Below are 17,161 nucleotides of genomic sequence, written 5' to 3'. Positions count from 1 at the left end.
CCAGCTCTAGTGGTAAATGTAGTTTAGATCATGGTGTTTGTGTTAAAAGTGAGGATGAACGTGGTGGTAATATCAGACTTGCTGTGGAGGAGCATCCTGACCCTTAGATGTCCTCCTCGATGGGCTTGTAGTCGGGCAGCAGCTCCCAGATCTTCATGCGCCAGCGCTGGCGACGCATTTCCGTTTCCTTCTCGATGCGCAGGATAATGTGCAAACGTTGCCACCGCTCGAACACTTTCCATTTCAGTTGCCTGAGAGTGTGGGGAGAAAGGGGAGAAATAAACGCATAGATTAAGCATCCATTTGCAGATAGGAGACAGCAAGTCGTCGTGTGACCATCCTTACCATTCGTAGTGGGAAGCAGCGTGAGACATCTTGCCGTGCAGTATCATGAGCGATTGCTTCGTCTTGCCGATCCAGATGGAGATGACCTTTTCCGCCATTCGCACCTCGTACCAATCGATGGCCACCTGCAGCTTGCACCGTTGCTCGTGCATGTACTGGGGCGTGTTGAGTAAAGGTGGGTAAAATTAACCACACAAAATCATTTAAACAATTTCAATAAACTCCCTGTCTTACCATCTTCCAGTGTCGGACGGCCACCCGGTACAGCTTGTACTCGTGCATCCCATCGGCCAGCGCCTTCTTGCTTTCCCACAGCGCATTCGTGAGGAACCACCACTTGCGGAAGTACTTGCGCTTGTAGTACCGCCTCCGGTAAGCGATCGAGCGGCGCTCATTCTCATGCCGTATGCCCAGCAGCAGCTTGAACGCATGCATGCCGAACCGTTTCAGCTTCAGCAACCGGAACTCCTTCGCGATCTGATTGTTAGCGATCCAGGCCTGCCGTTCCTGCTCGCGTATAATCTTCTGCAGCTTCTCGAGCTTGCGCTTTTCGCGCATCTCCCGGTAGCGCCGCTTCCGCGCTTCCTCATCCTCGTGGCGCTTCGCCTCTTCCGCCGCCTGCTTCGCATCTTCGCGCTCCTTCTCCATGCGCATCCGGCGCTCCTTCGCCTCCTGGTGCCGCTGGCTACGCTCCAGCGCACGCTGCTGCATCTTGGCGAGGAACTTCGGTATCATCAACCCCTGCGCCTGCAGCTTGCGCATCTCATCCTCCTCCGACGTGTCCGCCTTGATGTTGCCCACAATCTGAATGCACTTTGCCTTCGCCCGCAGCCGCACATGGCCGGTGCGGGCCGCCTTCAGCAGCTCGCTCTGTATTTCCGCCTTGGAGATTTTGGACGCCTCGGAAAACTTGGACAGCTTCAGCTCGGTAATGATGCGCTCCTGCCGCTCGAGCTTCAGCTTCTGCAGCTCGATAATGTCCTGCTGCACCTTGAGCCGGTGCTCGTACTCCTTCTTGACCGAGGTGGGCTGGCCGGTCGAGTCGGTGGACGGTTTGCTGCGCAGTGCGCCCTTCTTGCGGCTGTGCCGGATGTTGCTGATGAAGTCGTTGATGCGCTTCAGCTTCTGTTCCCGCGTGCTCGTAACGCCCGCCCCCTTGGAGATCTTCTCCAAGATCGTGTACTGCAGCCACTTGAAGAAGTACTGCTTCAGGACGGCACGGTCGTGATTCTGCAGGTAGCCCTCCTTCAGCGCATTGCTGATGAGTTTGCGCGACTCTTCCGTCAGCTCGACGCGATCGTCTTTGGCGGCGCCCGAGTCGGGCCGGTAGTTGGTAACGCACAGCTCGCTGTAATCCTTCAGATCGCACTTTCGCACCACGATGGGGTCCGCTTTGGAGAGCTTCTCCGCGGCCGGTGCAATTTCCAGCAGCTCCGACTCCTCCTCATCATCGTACTCGTAGGCCAGCCTATTGCGGCGCGAAAAGGCCGAACTGGTGTCCTGGTCCTCCTTCGAGCCGCTGTGCGATGTGTCGATGCGCGATATGGTGAGACACTCGCTGCTATCGGTCGGGAGGGAATCGCGCTTGCCGCTGCGGTCCTCATTCGCACCGGAATGGTCCGCCGTGCTGTCGGTCGACTGGAACTCCGTCTCGTCAAACTCATCCACGTCCGAGTCGAGCGACTCCAGGAAGAGATCATGGTCGTCAAAATCGTACTCGGAACCGAGGGAGAATGAGGAATCGTCTGCCGGAAAGGTGATGACCTCGGTATTGCCAAACCGCACGATCTTACTGTCTTCGTCCTGATCTTCGGCCGGATCTTCTTCCGGTTCGTGGTGGACTCCATTGGGTGCATACTCCACTACACCATTGCTCGGGTCATCCAATGCTCCGAAATTGGGCACTACGTTAGCAGACACCTTCTCAATGTTCTCCTGCTCCTCTCTTTCAATGATCTCTTCAATTGTAGCTGTCTGCTTCACCATACCCAACGGCCGCTCATCCTGAATCTCCTCAAACAGCTGTTCCGAACCTTCGATGGCGCTCTGGTAAAAGTGTGTCGTATACCGCTCACACTCCTCCAAGCTCTCGTAAATCATCCCATTGTCAATCTTCGGGATGTTAATGTACAGAATGCTCCGCTTCTGGGAGCTCACCTGCGTCTTCTTCCCATTCCCTGCTCCACCCATGTGTTCCAGCTGCTTACGGAACTTGTTCAGCTCATTCTCGCACAGCGTCAGCTCGATCGAACGGTTATGGTTTTCCAGATTTTCCAGCTGGTACGCCTTGACCGGATCGATGAATGGTTTCGTGCGCGTCTCACCACCCTTCTCCTCCTTCCGGCGGATCATCTCGTGACGGATGTCCATCACCAGCACCGGATCGAGCATCGGTTTCCCATTGCCGGGCGTTCCACTACCAGCCCCCTCGCCTGCCATCATCAACCTCAGCTGGTTCTCGTCCACAAAGTCCATGTTGATGAACTTTTTCACCGTCTTGGAGGTGACGGTCAGGTTGCTCAGGTGCTTGCGACGGATCCGATCCCATCGCGATTCCTTCGCACGGGCCTTGCGCAGCAACTTCTCCAGTATCACGTCCGGATTATTATCCGGGTCGTTTTCGTTCGCGGACATTTGGTGCACGGAATAAATATATATGGGATGAAACCAATGTACAGGACGATAACAGTCTTTTCGTTAACTCGGTATCGTATTTTCTTCTGGTTACTTTGTCTTTGTTTCCACACACTGCCAATGTTGTCGATAAACAACAGCTTGGCGGTTGCCATGGATATCGAACTTGAACGCAGCTGGCGCTGTTCGGGGTCGTCGGCGGGTGCGCCATAATAACAATGTCACGCGTTGCGAAGCGTTGTTTTAAAGGAAGCTCTCTCTCGCTCTCTCTTATTTATTGCGTTTATCCTTTTTTAAAAATCATAGCTATTTTCTTCATACACCCTTGGACAGTAGTTTTGGGCAATCAACTGATAGCCCGTTGTGCCGCCAGCGACTCGCATCTTCCCGCTAGTACGATGGAGCATGTGAACGGTCATCGCATGGGCAAGGCGGTCCTTCGCTTCCTCCAGCCGGCTAGGATCGAACATCATGCCCACGTTGGTTTCGTCGAAGGGATGAAAGATACTCCGCCGGTGCACCTGCAGCATTCCGCGGCAGCCGCTGTCAAGGATCTCCTGTAGGGTGAGTGTTTCGCACGTCTGAACGACCTGGTAGGTGAGTAGAAAGGACCCATTGCGGATGTTTTTTTGTTCGTCGAAATATTTGAAGTTGCTATAAAAAAACACAGTTAATGAAAACAATTAACTTTTTAACCGCTACAAAACTCCTCACCGTTCGAACTTACTTGAGACAACGCTCGGCAAACAGTTCCCCAAACCCGCCCCGCCTTAGTCCGATTACGGACGTTCCGACAAGCCGTTCCGTTTCGGCGCCGAAAAAGTTTGCATTGACAAAGTCGAGCGTTTTCAGCGTCACCACGTCGAGGTCGAGGTAGATGCCACCGTACTTGTACAGCAGCACCAGGCGCAATATCTCCGACAGATACTCGGCACCATTCGGCCGTTCGTGCAGCCGGTCCGATCGGATCACCGCCTCCACCGGTGTACCTTGCGCGAACCGGTTCAAATCTAGCCAGCGGAAGTGAACGTTTCCAAACCCCGCCAACGTTGGCAGATCGGGAAACCGTACCTGGCTGGGGTTCGTTATTGGGTTCCAGGAGGCGAACAGGACGATTATCTTCTTGAGCGGATTGGCACGTGCTGCCGACTCGATCGCGCACGCCTGCCGCGGTCCGATCGTGATGATGCGCTTGAACGGTGCGGACGATTCGATAAAGTACACGCTGCTGTGCGCGTGCAAGTCTTTCGAGGTGTCGTAGGACGTCAGAAAGCCCGGATCTCCTTGAGCAACGTCGGCGGGAATGTACGCCGGTTTCGGGCGGCGATCGCGTATCAATCGAAACAGCAGCAGCAGCAATAATGCACACACAGCATATCGAACGTAGCGGAACGAATTATGTGAGATCATTTTGGAGGAGCTGATTGTACCTCAGGTAAGTATTGGTATCAACTGAACACGATCAGTTGTACGCACGTTTTTGGAGCAGCTTCGATACAACCTACATAAGATTTGTTTAAACAGCTGGTTTTGGTTTTCTGGCTCAGTCTGTGTCCGTACAATGATACTACACGAATGAAAATGACGAGCGAGAGACAGAGATAAGCTGAAAACAAAACACGTAACATATGCTCAACATTTTCGCAAACGATGTACAAGAGCGTATAAATCACCTTCAATCAGCTGTACGAACACGCCCGCCCGCCCGCATAACGGTGCAGTGCGAGTCGTTTTGTTTTGCGTTAAATTTTGCATTCCTTTTCATTCGTTTTCACGCAATGTACGCACGATAGATTGCCCCCGAAGAATGTCGGAACATATTGGGGAGCTTTGACTTTCTTTTATAAGGCAATGTCGTTGGAAGCGGGTTCGTCAGTTGTTGGAGGTTGCTAGAGACAAAGTGATTTCTACTGATCATCAACTACACATAAGTGATAAGTGGTTTAAGATTGTGTGATATTACAATAGCTGCTCCGCGATAGTCCCAGGGTGAACAAAACGCGTCAAATTGTATAACGCGATATCTAAAAAGCTAACTAAGTTAATGATTTGAAGTGTTGATGTGTTGATTGGGCGATGAGCCATTTATTGATACTGATCGCGTGACGACAGGGTGTGATCGCGTGTGATCGATCGAAGAATGAAGATCTCGCTACTTAAGACATGGTAATGAGCTGATAGTGTTAGAAGACGGGCCCACAAGACCCGTACACGTTGGGACAGTGCCGTTCGGCTAGCACAGCGTAAGCGACCCGTGACCCAACCCGCACCGGATTGTCTTTACTCAGCTTGTTCCACAGGTGCACCACGATCGATTGATTGAGCGCATCGAGGACCGACTTTAGGTACGGTTCTTCAAAAAACTGTTTATAATTCCAATACGCAATTGCGTAAAAAGCGCTGGGTGGATAGACGGTAAAGTGCTGGGAACAATGCTGGGTCATGTTGGTGATCGACTGGGTATGGCAGTGCTTTACCAATACGCGCGTTATTACCCCTGGACCATTTTGAGCCCATTGATAACCATTATAGTTGGCCAGTAGGTCTCTAAAAGAAAGAAACGATCGTTAACAGTTTGGTAGAAGGTAATCGGATCTTATATTAAACGTTCATCCACTTACCGAACACACATTTCCGCCAGCTCATGACCGTGGCCTTTCGGTTCCAAGTTCATTACAGCGGAATTAATCAAATCAAACGATTCGGCACCGGCATAGTTCGGTTCCAGCTTCTCAAAAGACTGTTGCACGATCACATCCAGATCAAGGTACGTTCCACCATACTTGTAGAGGGTCAGATAGCGCATCACATCGGACAGATGCGAGTTCATGTACTGTGAGCGTAATATTTCCCCCCTCGCCATCCATTCTTTCAGCGGTGTATCGTTCGCGTATGTGGTCAAGTTGACGTAGCGCAGATGCACATTAGGATACTGGAGCAGTGCGTCAAGGACTGGCTGTGTCGTGCGGTTCCGGAAGCCAACCGGGGCTGCAAACAGTACATACACGTTCCACTCCGGATTGGCCCGGGCAGCCGACTCGATTGCACAGGCTTGTCGGGCATTCAGCCGCACAATACCGTCCTTCTTCATGCAGGATGTTTCGTGAAAGAAGATGTTACGGCCATCGTCGGTCGGCTGCGGTACGGACTGCTGCACATCCTCCAGTATGTGTTTGCCGTGTAAGCTGTACCCGGTAGTGACGTTACTGCCGAAGATCTTGAAACAGGTGTTGATCCATGGACTTGGAGTTGTTGGTGCGGAGGTAGTCGTGGCGACACGCTTCAATGTTGAAGACGGAACTGTGACGGATTCACTTTTCTGTTGGTGTAATTGTTTTGTGGCGAAAAATCGGTTTTCGTATGATTCCCAAAATTCCAAATCTTCTTCGACAATCTGAGAGTAAATGTGCGGCGTAATTCTCCTCTGGCGATCACCAATGCGACGTACAAGCAGAAGAAAAACGAATGCACCAACGATATAAAGAACAAAGCGACACTTTCTTTGTGAGAACATTTTACACTGAAAAGCTTGAGTAGTCGTATCTCAGCTGAGCACCGCGATCGACTGAACGCGATGATTTGATCAACTGTTTTTGGAGTGACGCGTGGGAACAATATTGGAAACTTTGATTTAAACAGCTTTATAGTGCGTCTCTGTTTGCCCGAATCGTTTTCCAAGAAATGTGGCGGAGTTTTGGTAGTACGGCGCTGGTGTAAATATTTCGAAGGTTGTTTTTTTTTTTTTGGACTTACAGGGTTTCCCACGATTTATTGGTCAGTTCCCATGATTTTTTGGTGCGTTCCCACGATTTTTTGGTCGTATCCCATAGATTTTTGGTTCGTTCCCATAATTTATTGGTATTTTCCGATTGGATATCAATACAATTGGACCAAAAAATTCTGCGAAACGACCGAAAAATCGTGGGAACGCACCAACAAAATATGGGAACCCACCAAAAATTGATGGGAACCGACCAATAAATCGTGGGAAACCCTGTAAAGTCTATTAGCCATATTTGCATCTTTCGATCTTTTGAGGTTTAGAAGAACTTTGGTAAATACAGTACTTGTTTGACAATGTTTGCGGGAATGTACGATTGCGTTGGTAGCTGTTTGCTGTGAGGTTAACATGGCATGCAACTAAAAATGAATGTAATTGCAGTACAAACCACAGAGAAGATGCCAAGGGAACTTGCGCTACTAACGCTAGTTAATGTTTCAGCGCACACCAGCCGATTCTGGTTTCACCAACGCAACGATCAACGACGACTAACTTAAATTTGCAATAAAGTCCTACCTCGCCGATCGCTACTATACTGTGAAGCTGGGTCAATCTATTTACAGGTCAAATCCACTCTATGAATCTTCAGAGGACCAACGCAGTGCACCAACTTCGGCACCCTATTGCTTTTCTTGTTAACCTACGATGTCAATAGCAGTAGAGTGCTAGTACTCAGCCGGTCTCATAGTACAGTCGTCAACTCGCACGACTTAACAACATTCCCGTCATGGGTTCAAGCCCCAAATAGACCGTGCCGCCATATGTAGGACTGACTATCCTGCTATGGGGGGAAATCAATAAGTCACTGAAAGCCAAGCCCACAAGTGTGTTGGCAGGCCTTGACCGGCATCGGTTGTAAAAGAAGTGCATCGGAGCCAAAGAAGAAGAAGAAGCTAGTACTCAGGCTCTTCCGACCAGTTCTGCATAAATCGTGCTTTCGACGTCGTCAGTGACGATTTCGTGCCGGGGATTTCGGTAGCGAAATTCACTGCTTTTTGTTCATTATATGCACATTAATACACTGTAAACTTCAATTATTATAGATCAGTCGATGGACATTAACGCATCTGAAACACACAGGTTTAACAACAACTGGCTCCTAACGTACATATCCGTTGTATGTACTTAGGTCCTACCTGCGGGGTTGGTTTATAAGGTCCCAAAAATTCAGCTGGATGCCGTAGTATTGTGCCATGTCAGGTCCGATGCGGTTGTGCTAAAGCCTTCTTCTCGTGAATGATGATACCATTAGCCATGCCAAGGAGAACGATAGGTGCTTTTAACTGTCGGCAGAATACATAACCTGCTACAAGAGGGTTTTGTTCTTACGTAGTCTATTCCGAGTGATAATGTAGGAACTTGTGTGCGTGTTTTGAAATAGAAGATCTCGCTTGCTTATTGATAAATAATTTTTCTAATTACTATCACTTAATTTTAGTCCTAGTTCTAATTCACTCATTAATTCATTCTCTGCACTGATTTCTCTAATTGTACTAATACCTAATTCTAGCATTACATGCAAATAGCCTACCGTAAGGCGTTATTAACGGGTTAGTATAAATCTACAAAGTGGTATCAATTGGAGGATTAAGTAGAAAATCCTGTAGCTATTAATCGTTCTGTTTCTCGGTAGCCAGTTGTTTGAAATTTAGGGTCTTTTCGATTGGCTCCTGTTGAGTATAATATGGCAACCTGTCACGGCTCGTTGAATGGGTAAAGATTTTTAACGGATTAAGTGTAGTGTAGTTTAATGGTATATTTCATTGATTATTGCGGATTTATTGTCTAAAAATGTCAACTTGTTTTGTAATGATTGGAATGATTGTTATTATTATTATTTTTTTTGCAAATCTGGTTGAAAATTTACCGGATTGGTACGTTGTTACCTTGATCGATCGATCGTTAAAAGCTGAGCTTTTGCAAGAAATCGAAGGCGTTAATGGGTGGTCAATTCCTTAAATGCATCTGCCTCCGTTGGTCAGACGTTTTAAAGAGATTTTTAACAATAATTAGCTAAGGTTGTGAGGATAGGTCAATAAAAAGATAAGTGATATTGAAACATTACGTTGATCACACCTAGCTAATTAAGACCACGTGTTACAAATCATCTAACCATAACATCAGTTTTATTTGTTCGTAATGCTCCTCTTTATCGGACGACTACGACCTAAACTGCACGACTAACATTGACTGCACTTAAAAACGGAGAAATGTTACAATTTGACAACAGCTCTTACAAATACTTACAATTTGACAACATATTTTGCCACACTGCTTCTAGTTCGCACAACGCGTAACGCATGTGCAGCTGCTCAAATAAATGACACGCGTTGCTGTCTCGCTTACAAAGGATTGAACAGGGGTGAACAGGCCCATGGCCGTTAAAACGGGACTCTATATGAGTTACAAATCAAACTGCTGCTAATACTGAAAAACGGGTTTGGACAAACGCGTCGAGTTGGTTTGAATCATTTTCATATTTTCAACAACCGATTAATAAGTGAGTGTATCAGTGATTGCTAACTCATACTCTCCTTCTTTGCCTTTAAAGATGCGTACGACTATTGCAACAGTTCATTTCAGCAGTGATAGATTGATTGACTTCTTTAACGCTCTGTGCACTCTGCATCGATCGATAGGATAATAGTACCATTGATTGTGTGCTTCAGATGTCTTTTCAAACTCTATATAGCCGCTTCCCATAATCCCCCAAAGATTACCGATCGTGGTGGAATGAATTCGCATTCGAATCCTGCTTGATTGCTCCTCGTGCTATTTTTAGGTTTAGGTATTGCACGAGGTTGCGTTTTTCCAACTATTGAATCACTTAATGCTTGTATTGTATTGTTATACATTAAATAAATAATAACTTTATTAATGTTTATAATAGTAGGAAACATTTGTACATCGAATTACAAATAATCATTAATGTTATGCATTCCAATTAGCTGATGAAAATCAAGACAATACAATCCGATGTCTTGTACCAATACCTATGCGAGGGGTATCTACATGGCAGTATCGCTTTATTGATGAAGATGTTGCAATGGCGACAGCAGCGACAGTCTGTGATCGTGTGTGATCAATTGATGATTTTAGGAAGCTTGAATTAAGATATGATTATGTGCTGATAGTGTTAGAAGACGGGCCCACAAGACCCGTACACGTTGGGACAGTGCCGTTCGGCTAGCACACCGTAAGCGACCCGTGACCCAACCCACACCGGATTGTCTTTACTCAGCTTGTTCCACAGGTGCACCACGATCGATTGATTGAGCGCATCGAGGACCGACTTTAGGTACGGTTCTTCAAAAAACTGTTTATAATTCCAATACGCAATTGCGTAAAAAGCGCTGGGTGGATAGACGGTAAAGTGCTGGGAACAATGCTGGGTCATGTTGGTGATCGACTGGGTATGGCAGTGCTTTACCAATACGCGCGTTATTACCCCTGGACCATTTTGAGCCCATTGATAACCATTATAGTTGGCCAGTAGGTCTCTAAAAGAAAGAAACGATCGTTAACAGTTTGGTAGAAGGTAATCGGATCTTATATTAAACGTTCATCCACTTACCGAACACACATTTCCGCCAGCTCATGGCCGTGGCCTTTCGGTTCCAAGTTCATTACAGCGGAATTAATCAAATCAAACGATTCGGCACCGGCATAGTTCGGTTCCAGCTTCTCAAAAGACTGTTGCACGATCACATCCAGATCAAGGTACGTTCCACCATACTTGTAGAGGGTCAGATAGCGCATCACATCGGACAGATGCGAGTTCATGTACTGTGAGCGTAATATTTCCCCCCTCGCCATCCATTCTTCCAGCGGTGTTTCGTTCGCGTATGTGGTCAAGTTGACGTAGCGCAGATGCACATTAGGACACTGGAGCAGTGCGTCAAGGACTGGCTGTGTCGTGCGGTTCCGGAAGCCAACCGGAGCCGCAAACAGTACATACACGTTCCACTCAGGATTGGCCCGGGCAGCCGACTCGATTGCACAGGCTTGTCGGGCATTCAGCCGCACAATACCGTCCTTCTTCAAGCAGGATGTTTCGTGAAAGAAGATGTTACGGCCATCGTCGGTCGGCTGCGGTACGGACTGCTGCACATCCTCCAGTATGTGTTTGCCGTGTAAGCTGTACCCGGTAGTGACATTACTGCCGAAGATCTTGAAACAGGTGTCGATCCATGGACTTGGAGTTGTTGGTGCGGAGGTAGTCGTGGCGACACGCTTCAATGTAGAAGACGGAGCTGTGACGGATTCACTTTTCTGTTGGTGTAATTGTTTTGTGGCGAAAAATCGGTTTTCGTATGATTCCCAAAATTCCAAATCTTCTTCGACAATCTGAGAGTAAATGTGCGGCGTAATTCTCCTCTGGCGATCACCAATGCGACGTACAAGCAGAAGAAAAACGAATGCACCAACGATATAAAGAACAAAGCGACACTTTCTTTGCGAGAACATTTTACTTGTGTTCACGCAGAAAAGCTTGAGTAGTCGTATCTCAGCTAAGCAAAGCGATCAACTGAACGCGGTGGTTTAATCAGTTGTGTTTGGAGCACGTGAGTACAATATTGGAAACTTTGATTTAAACAGCTTTATAGTGCGTCTCTGTTTGCTCGATTTTTTTTCCCAGAAAAGTTGGTGGAGTTTTGAAATAGCGCCGGTGATTTTTATTTACTTTTATAGAGACTTTGAGCCTATTGGCCTCATTTGCCTCTGTCGATCTATCGAGGTGTCGAACAACTTTGAAAGTCCAGTCGTTGTTCCACAATGGTCGCGGGAAGGTACGATTGCGACGGTCGCTGTTTGCTGGGAGTGTAACGAATATAACCAAACGAATTAGGCGAGATTCCTATCTAAGTTAAACATGGTGTGCAACTGAAAATGATTGTACAAACCATGGAGGATATACCAAGAGAGCTTGAGCTCTTAAATGTAGTAAATAGTAGCGTCAGATGTTATAAACAGGAGATCGAGCACAGACGACTAATCCACGCATCGATCAACAACGACTACGATCTGTTTGAGTTTGTATGAGCATTTGCTGTAAATCCTGGTACCTGGCTGGTTTACAAGTACACGGTATTAATGCTTGGATGTCCAGGTTGCGGTCCCATGATATTACAGATAAGGCCGTATCTCGCTGGTCGCTATTATTCTGTGAATCTGGACTTTTATATTTCTTCCTTTTTTAGTATTGAGGACTTATCATTAATGGAACACGTGAGCTTCACGACATAACCTCCAGCAAGGTGCTCTACTATTGCATTGACTCTACGTCTCCGTTTTTTTCAGTTCCGACTCGACAATTCACTGCATTTTAAACATATAAACTTTGTAACTTTCTTATTGTTCTTGAAACATTGGAAGAATCGCATACAATTATCCATCGATAGACAAACAATTATTAAACAAAATAAGTATGGAGAAACGTTCCTATTGCATGTTACAATATTTTGGGGACTGTATGTACTCAGGTGGCAGCCGGTCTCATGGTACAGTCGTCAACTCGTACGACTTAACAACATGCCCGTCATGGGTTCAAGCCCCAAATAGACCGTGCCGCCATACGTAGGACTGACTATCCTGCTATGGGGGGAAATCAATAAGTCACTGAAAGCCAACCCCACCAGTGTGTTGGCAGGCCTTGACCGGCATCGGTTGTTGAGCCAAAAGAAGAAGAAGAATGTACTCAGGTGAGGTAAAATACCTCCGGGGTTGGCTTAAAAGGTTTTAAAAAAATGTAATATTGTGCCATATGTCAGGCCCGATGCAGTTGTGCCAATGTCAATGTCAGTATCGTATACGTGCCAACGAGCTGTTATTAATTGTCGGTTGAACACACCACCTGCAACAACTGAGCCGTTGTCTTCAGATGGTCTATCACATGTGAGACTTTGGGAACGTGTGTGTAAATTCTTCTAATTCTTCTTATTTCTAGCCTTAGTTTTAATTCATTCATTCATTCATTCTTCATTCTCTTCACTAATTTCCCTAAATGTGCTAATTCCCAAGTCCATCCGTACATGCAAATAGTCTACCGTAAGGCATCATTTACGGTGTATCGTATGTATAAATATTGTATAGTAAAGTATACCAGTGTTGTCCACCACGTTAAGTTGTTTGATCTACAAAGTAATATCAATTGGTGGATTAAGTAGAAAATTTGGTTTCACTTCCTCGTTCTATTGCTTGGTAGTCAATTGTTTGACAGTTACGGTCTCTTCGATTAGTTCCTCACAGATGGCTTGGTGGTATATTTGATAGATGCATTGGCTTCCTACAAGAATCGTTTCTCAGCAGGACCGATTCCCAGTCGCGTTGGAAGAGGTTCGGCAGTTAGATGAAATTCAGATGTTTTAAGGAGAGATCTTAATACTCATTAGCGACAGATGATAAAGGGTGGTAAGCCTATTGATATATTGTGTGATATTGAAACACCACGTTGATCGCGCCGAGTAATTTCATTAGACCACGTGTTACAAATTATCCATCCATAACATCTGTTTTATTTATTCGTAATGCTCCTCTTTCTCGCACACCTACGACCTAAACACAAGAACGTAACATAAACAACCACTGTACTTAGAAGCGGAGAAAAATATGCAAGAGCTCTTACAAATACTTACAATTTGACAACATATTTTGCCACACTGCTTCTAGTTCGCACAACGCGTAACGCATGTGCAGCTGCTCAAATAAACGACACGCGTTGCTGCCTCTCTAACGCAGGATTTAGGGCTTCACAGGCCCATGGCCGTTAAAATTGGGTTCTATATGAGTTGCAAACCTAACTGCGGCTAATACTGATAAACGCATTTGGTCAATCGTGTCGAGTTGGTTTGAATAATGTCCACACAGGTGACGACATCAACAAATAAATAAGTTACGAGTGTATCAGAGATTACTAACATATCTGTTTAAATAGCTGCTAAATCAAAGGAGATTGCAATGAAATGAAGGAAGAGATTGCTAAATCAGAGATGATACAGTAGCGCCTGGGTGTGCACCTGAAAAAAGTGTGAATTTACACACGTTTCGGTGTAAATTCGAGTCAGCAAAGGAATGGAACAAAAATTAAAATTGATCTGTAAAATGAGTTAGCTCCTTCTATCGCTAAGAAATTGTTCATTCAAACGATATCGACTATTTTTAGGCACTGGCAGTTAAATTGGGTCAAATATATAGGACAATTATAAAAAAAACCAAGCACCAACACACAAGATAAGACTACGATCAAATCGGTAAGGAATTGTGAAGCAATACAACAGAACAATGCATGCGATTCGGTATTGCTTTGGTGTTTAAAAAACGGTCCCGCAAGAACGGTACACTTTGGGACAGTGCCGTTCGGCTAGCACACCGTAAGCGACCCGTGACCCAACCCGCACCGGATGGTTCTTGCTAAACTTGTTCCACACGTGCACCACTATCGATTGATTGAGCGTGTAGAGGGCGTGCTCCAGGTACTGTTCCTCGAAAAACTGCCGATAATCTTCGTACCCTATCGCGTAAAATGCACTGATCGGATAGACGGTAAAGTGCCGGCACCGTTCCCGGGTCATGTGAGCCGTCGACCGTGTGTGGCAGTACTTTTGCAGTACGCGCGTTACCACCCCCGGGCCATTGTTGCCCCAATCCTTGCCGTTGAAGTTGGCCAGCAGGTCGCTAGAAGAATGGGACGATCGTTATATGCTTGGACAAGGATGAATGGATCTCGTATCTTGTAAATTTATCCGCTTACCGAACACACATTTCCGCCAGCTCGTGACCGTGGCCTTTCGGTTCGAAGTTCATCACGCCGGCCGCAACCCATCGCACCGACTCGGCACCGGCATAGTTCGGTTCCAGCTTCTCAAACGATTGCTGCACGATCACATCCAGATCAAGGTACGTTCCACCGTACTTGTACAGGGTCAGGTAGCGCATCACATCGGACAGATGCGAGTTCATGTACAGCGAGCGAAAGATTTCCCCACTCGCCATCCATTCTTCCAGCGGAGTTTCGTTCGCGTATGTGGTCAAATTAACGTAGCGCAGATGCACATTGCGATACTCGAGCAGTGCGTCAAGGATTGGCTGTGTCGTGTGGTTCCGGAAGCCAACCGGGGCCGCAAACAGTACGTACACGTTCCACTCCGGATTGGCCCGGGCAGCCGACTCGATTGCACACGCTTGTCGGGCGTTCAGCCGCACAATACCGTCCTCCTTCAAGCAGGATGTTTCGTGAAAGAAGATGTTACGCCCATCGTCGGTCGGCTGCGGCATAGACTGCTGCACATCTTCCAAGCTATCCCCGGCGACGAAGCTGTCCCCGGGAACGATCTGGAAACAGTTGTGTATCGGCGGATCCGGAATGCAGCTGTACAGGACGTAGAGTGCGGCCGAAAGAAACAGAAACACGTACACGATCCGCCGTTTGTATCGCATCGGTTGCAGCCAGAAAGACATCGGGACCCGGTTCTGTCGAGTGGCTACCACACTATGCACCTCGATGCGTGACGCAAAACGGTATTTTTGGAGCAAATTATTTACATCTCTTTACAAAATGATTCACTGATACTGATATTGCCAAAGTAAATAACATAAACATTGCCGGATGATGGATAAAACGCGGCACTAGTGATGGTAGTATCGTTCCGAACCTGCTAGGTTCAATCCGTTCCGTTGGTGGAACGTTCGAAACACAGAATAACAGTATGTGACACACAGAATGTGACTAACCAAAGCTAAAAACAAGTAAACCTTAAAATAGAAAGAAAATTAAATAATGATTTGAGTCAAATTATTTCGCTTTTTTATGGTGTGCGAGTAGGTTTTTTTCCTGCCAAGGAGCTGGAACCGTTCGATAATATGAAGAGTTGTCCCATCACTATTCAATTTATCTGTTTATCACAGCGCTTCAATACTCGATATCTTTGTTCGGGTCGGATATCTTATTTGTTGTAATTAATATATTGTTGGTGGTTTTGAGACAAATCGAGTGAACATATCACTAAAAGCAATTGTTACAACTTTTTTCAAAATAAAGGTAACATGAAAAGTGACTGCAAGGTAAGAAAATGATTTAAATAAGTGTTTTTACGAAGCGTACGCATTGCTTCACATCCGATTCGGTTTGAAGTACAGAACTAGGTGTAGTAAACGGGAAAATTTACAAGCCCTAAAGCTCATTTTGAGATGGGCTTTGAGCTTTGAACGAAAGCTATGTTTAAATTTAAATCCCCAAACAGTGCGCGGAACTCACAAAACGTCCAGGATGTAGGTTCGACGAAAAGTTCATGGTGTTGTATCAAAACAAGTCAATTAATTGGATTCAAATATGGCAGTTGATTCAATTCATAGACAGTAAATGTTGTAGGATAATTGTGTAATTTGGTTTTAAAATCGTACAAGGTCTAGAGACATAATATCAATATGACATGTTTGTGATGATTCATTTAATTGTGTTGGTGTGGCTTTATCAATTAGCAGACGTAGTTTAACGATGCTAGTTTCCATTTATGTTTGCTCATTGCAACGCGCTTGTTTTTATCTATTCCAACACTATATGTCACTCATTATTTGGTGGGTAATCACAGCCACAGTGATTCAGAAATCCGATCAGCAGTGACCTGTACTGTTTACAACAATATTAACATGTGAAATGTTTCATCGTATTCATCCGAATTGTAGTAACTGTTAGTACAAACTTCGTACGTGACGACCATCGGTAGATCCCCGATCGTCCTCCGCCGAGATTACACGTCTATACATAAGACTAAAAACTGTGCGGCAGGTTAGTCATGGGCTCAGGGCGTAATGATCAAGACGAGCTACGGCCTGCATCTATGTAGCTTCCGTACACACAGAGGAAGTACAATCAGCTGTGTCTACAGACCGCCTGGCCAATGACCAAACAAGAGAAGAAACGTGTTGTTTCCCTAGATTTGTTGCCAATACAACTTGATGGCGTTCCATATGGGAATTCCACTGCATGTTTCTTTTGTTTTTTTTTTGTTTGAGTGGTTTTGGAAGAATGGATTTTAAAATAATTATCCAGCCAATTAACGATTAGTCACTGTTCCTGTTAGTATTGAAGTATCCTCACTTCCTGTAGTGTTGCTCTCGATATCGCTCTATCTAAACATGATTGTTAAGCCCTTGAAATGGTTTGTCTGTTGGCGAACAAAACAAAGATCTATAATACCCACTGCACCTGGTCAATGGTCGCTGTATGCCCATCATATTCCAACGGCCCATAAATCACTCTCTCTGTCTCTCTCGTCTGCGGAGTTGTAGGATGTATTTTAAGTGGCAAGAAAACGTTGTACCATATTGCATAAAAAGAAGTAGTTAAGCCAGTTAACTTACATGAATGAAGCTGACTGACAAACTGTACCGGGTAATAAATGG

General features: G+C 45.9%; 3 protein-coding genes across 3 annotated transcripts; all 3 read right to left on the bottom strand.

The window, feature by feature from the left end:
* Nucleotides 1-14: 14 nt before the first annotated feature.
* LOC121595570 (stress response protein NST1) lies at nt 15-3,100 on the bottom strand. Its single transcript, XM_041919631.1, has 3 exons — nt 580-3,100; nt 346-500; nt 15-251 (listed from the first exon to the last, which is right to left on the bottom strand). Exons 1-3 carry the CDS (start codon nt 2,977-2,979, stop codon nt 104-106), a joined length of 2,703 nt encoding a protein of 900 aa, XP_041775565.1. The 5' UTR covers nt 2,980-3,100; the 3' UTR covers nt 15-103.
* Nucleotides 3,101-3,236: 136 nt separating this feature from the next.
* Nucleotides 3,237-15,381, bottom strand: LOC121595455. Its single transcript, XM_041919458.1, has 9 exons — nt 14,511-15,381; nt 14,074-14,434; nt 10,335-11,032; nt 10,191-10,260; nt 9,925-10,076; nt 5,601-6,524; nt 5,164-5,526; nt 3,707-4,399; nt 3,237-3,633 (listed from the first exon to the last, which is right to left on the bottom strand). Exons 1-9 carry the CDS (start codon nt 15,215-15,217, stop codon nt 3,273-3,275), a joined length of 4,329 nt encoding a protein of 1,442 aa, XP_041775392.1. The 5' UTR covers nt 15,218-15,381; the 3' UTR covers nt 3,237-3,272.
* LOC121596808 (lactosylceramide 4-alpha-galactosyltransferase) lies at nt 9,675-11,257 on the bottom strand. The gene is made up of 2 exons (XM_041922074.1): nt 10,335-11,257; nt 9,675-10,260 (listed from the first exon to the last, which is right to left on the bottom strand). Exons 1-2 carry the CDS (start codon nt 11,225-11,227, stop codon nt 9,897-9,899), a joined length of 1,257 nt encoding a protein of 418 aa, XP_041778008.1. The 5' UTR covers nt 11,228-11,257; the 3' UTR covers nt 9,675-9,896.
* Nucleotides 15,382-17,161: the final 1,780 nt, after the last annotated feature.

Source organism: Anopheles merus, chromosome 3R (assembly GCF_017562075.2).
Source record: "Anopheles merus strain MAF chromosome 3R, AmerM5.1, whole genome shotgun sequence".
Classification (NCBI taxonomy): Eukaryota; Metazoa; Arthropoda; class Insecta; order Diptera; family Culicidae; genus Anopheles; species Anopheles merus.
This window is presented reverse-complemented; position numbering and strand designations above follow the sequence as displayed.

What these genes read in the sequence shown, in the direction of transcription:
- LOC121595455 (XM_041919458.1), bottom strand. Translation starts at nt 15,217, where the DNA reads ATGTCTTTCTGGCTGCAACCGATGCGATACAAACGGCGGATCGTGTAC. An exon ending in CTGGCGGAAATGTGTGTTCG is followed by an intron (nt 10,261 to 10,334) that starts GTAAGTGGATGA and finishes TCTTTCTTTTAG; the next exon opens with AGACCTACTGGCCAACTATA. An exon ending in TCTTGTGGGCCCGTCTTCTA is followed by an intron (nt 4,400 to 5,163) that starts ACACTATCAGCT and finishes AGGTACAATCAG; the next exon opens with CTCCTCCAAAATGATCTCAC.
- LOC121595570 (XM_041919631.1), bottom strand. Translation starts at nt 2,979, where the DNA reads ATGTCCGCGAACGAAAACGACCCGGATAATAATCCGGACGTGATACTG. An exon ending in CCGTCCGACACTGGAAGATG is followed by an intron (nt 501 to 579) that starts GTAAGACAGGGA and finishes AACACGCCCCAG; the next exon opens with TACATGCACGAGCAACGGTG. An exon ending in GCTGCTTCCCACTACGAATG is followed by an intron (nt 252 to 345) that starts GTAAGGATGGTC and finishes CCACACTCTCAG; the next exon opens with GCAACTGAAATGGAAAGTGT.
- LOC121596808 (XM_041922074.1), bottom strand. Translation starts at nt 11,227, where the DNA reads ATGTTCTCGCAAAGAAAGTGTCGCTTTGTTCTTTATATCGTTGGTGCA. An exon ending in CTGGCGGAAATGTGTGTTCG is followed by an intron (nt 10,261 to 10,334) that starts GTAAGTGGATGA and finishes TCTTTCTTTTAG; the next exon opens with AGACCTACTGGCCAACTATA.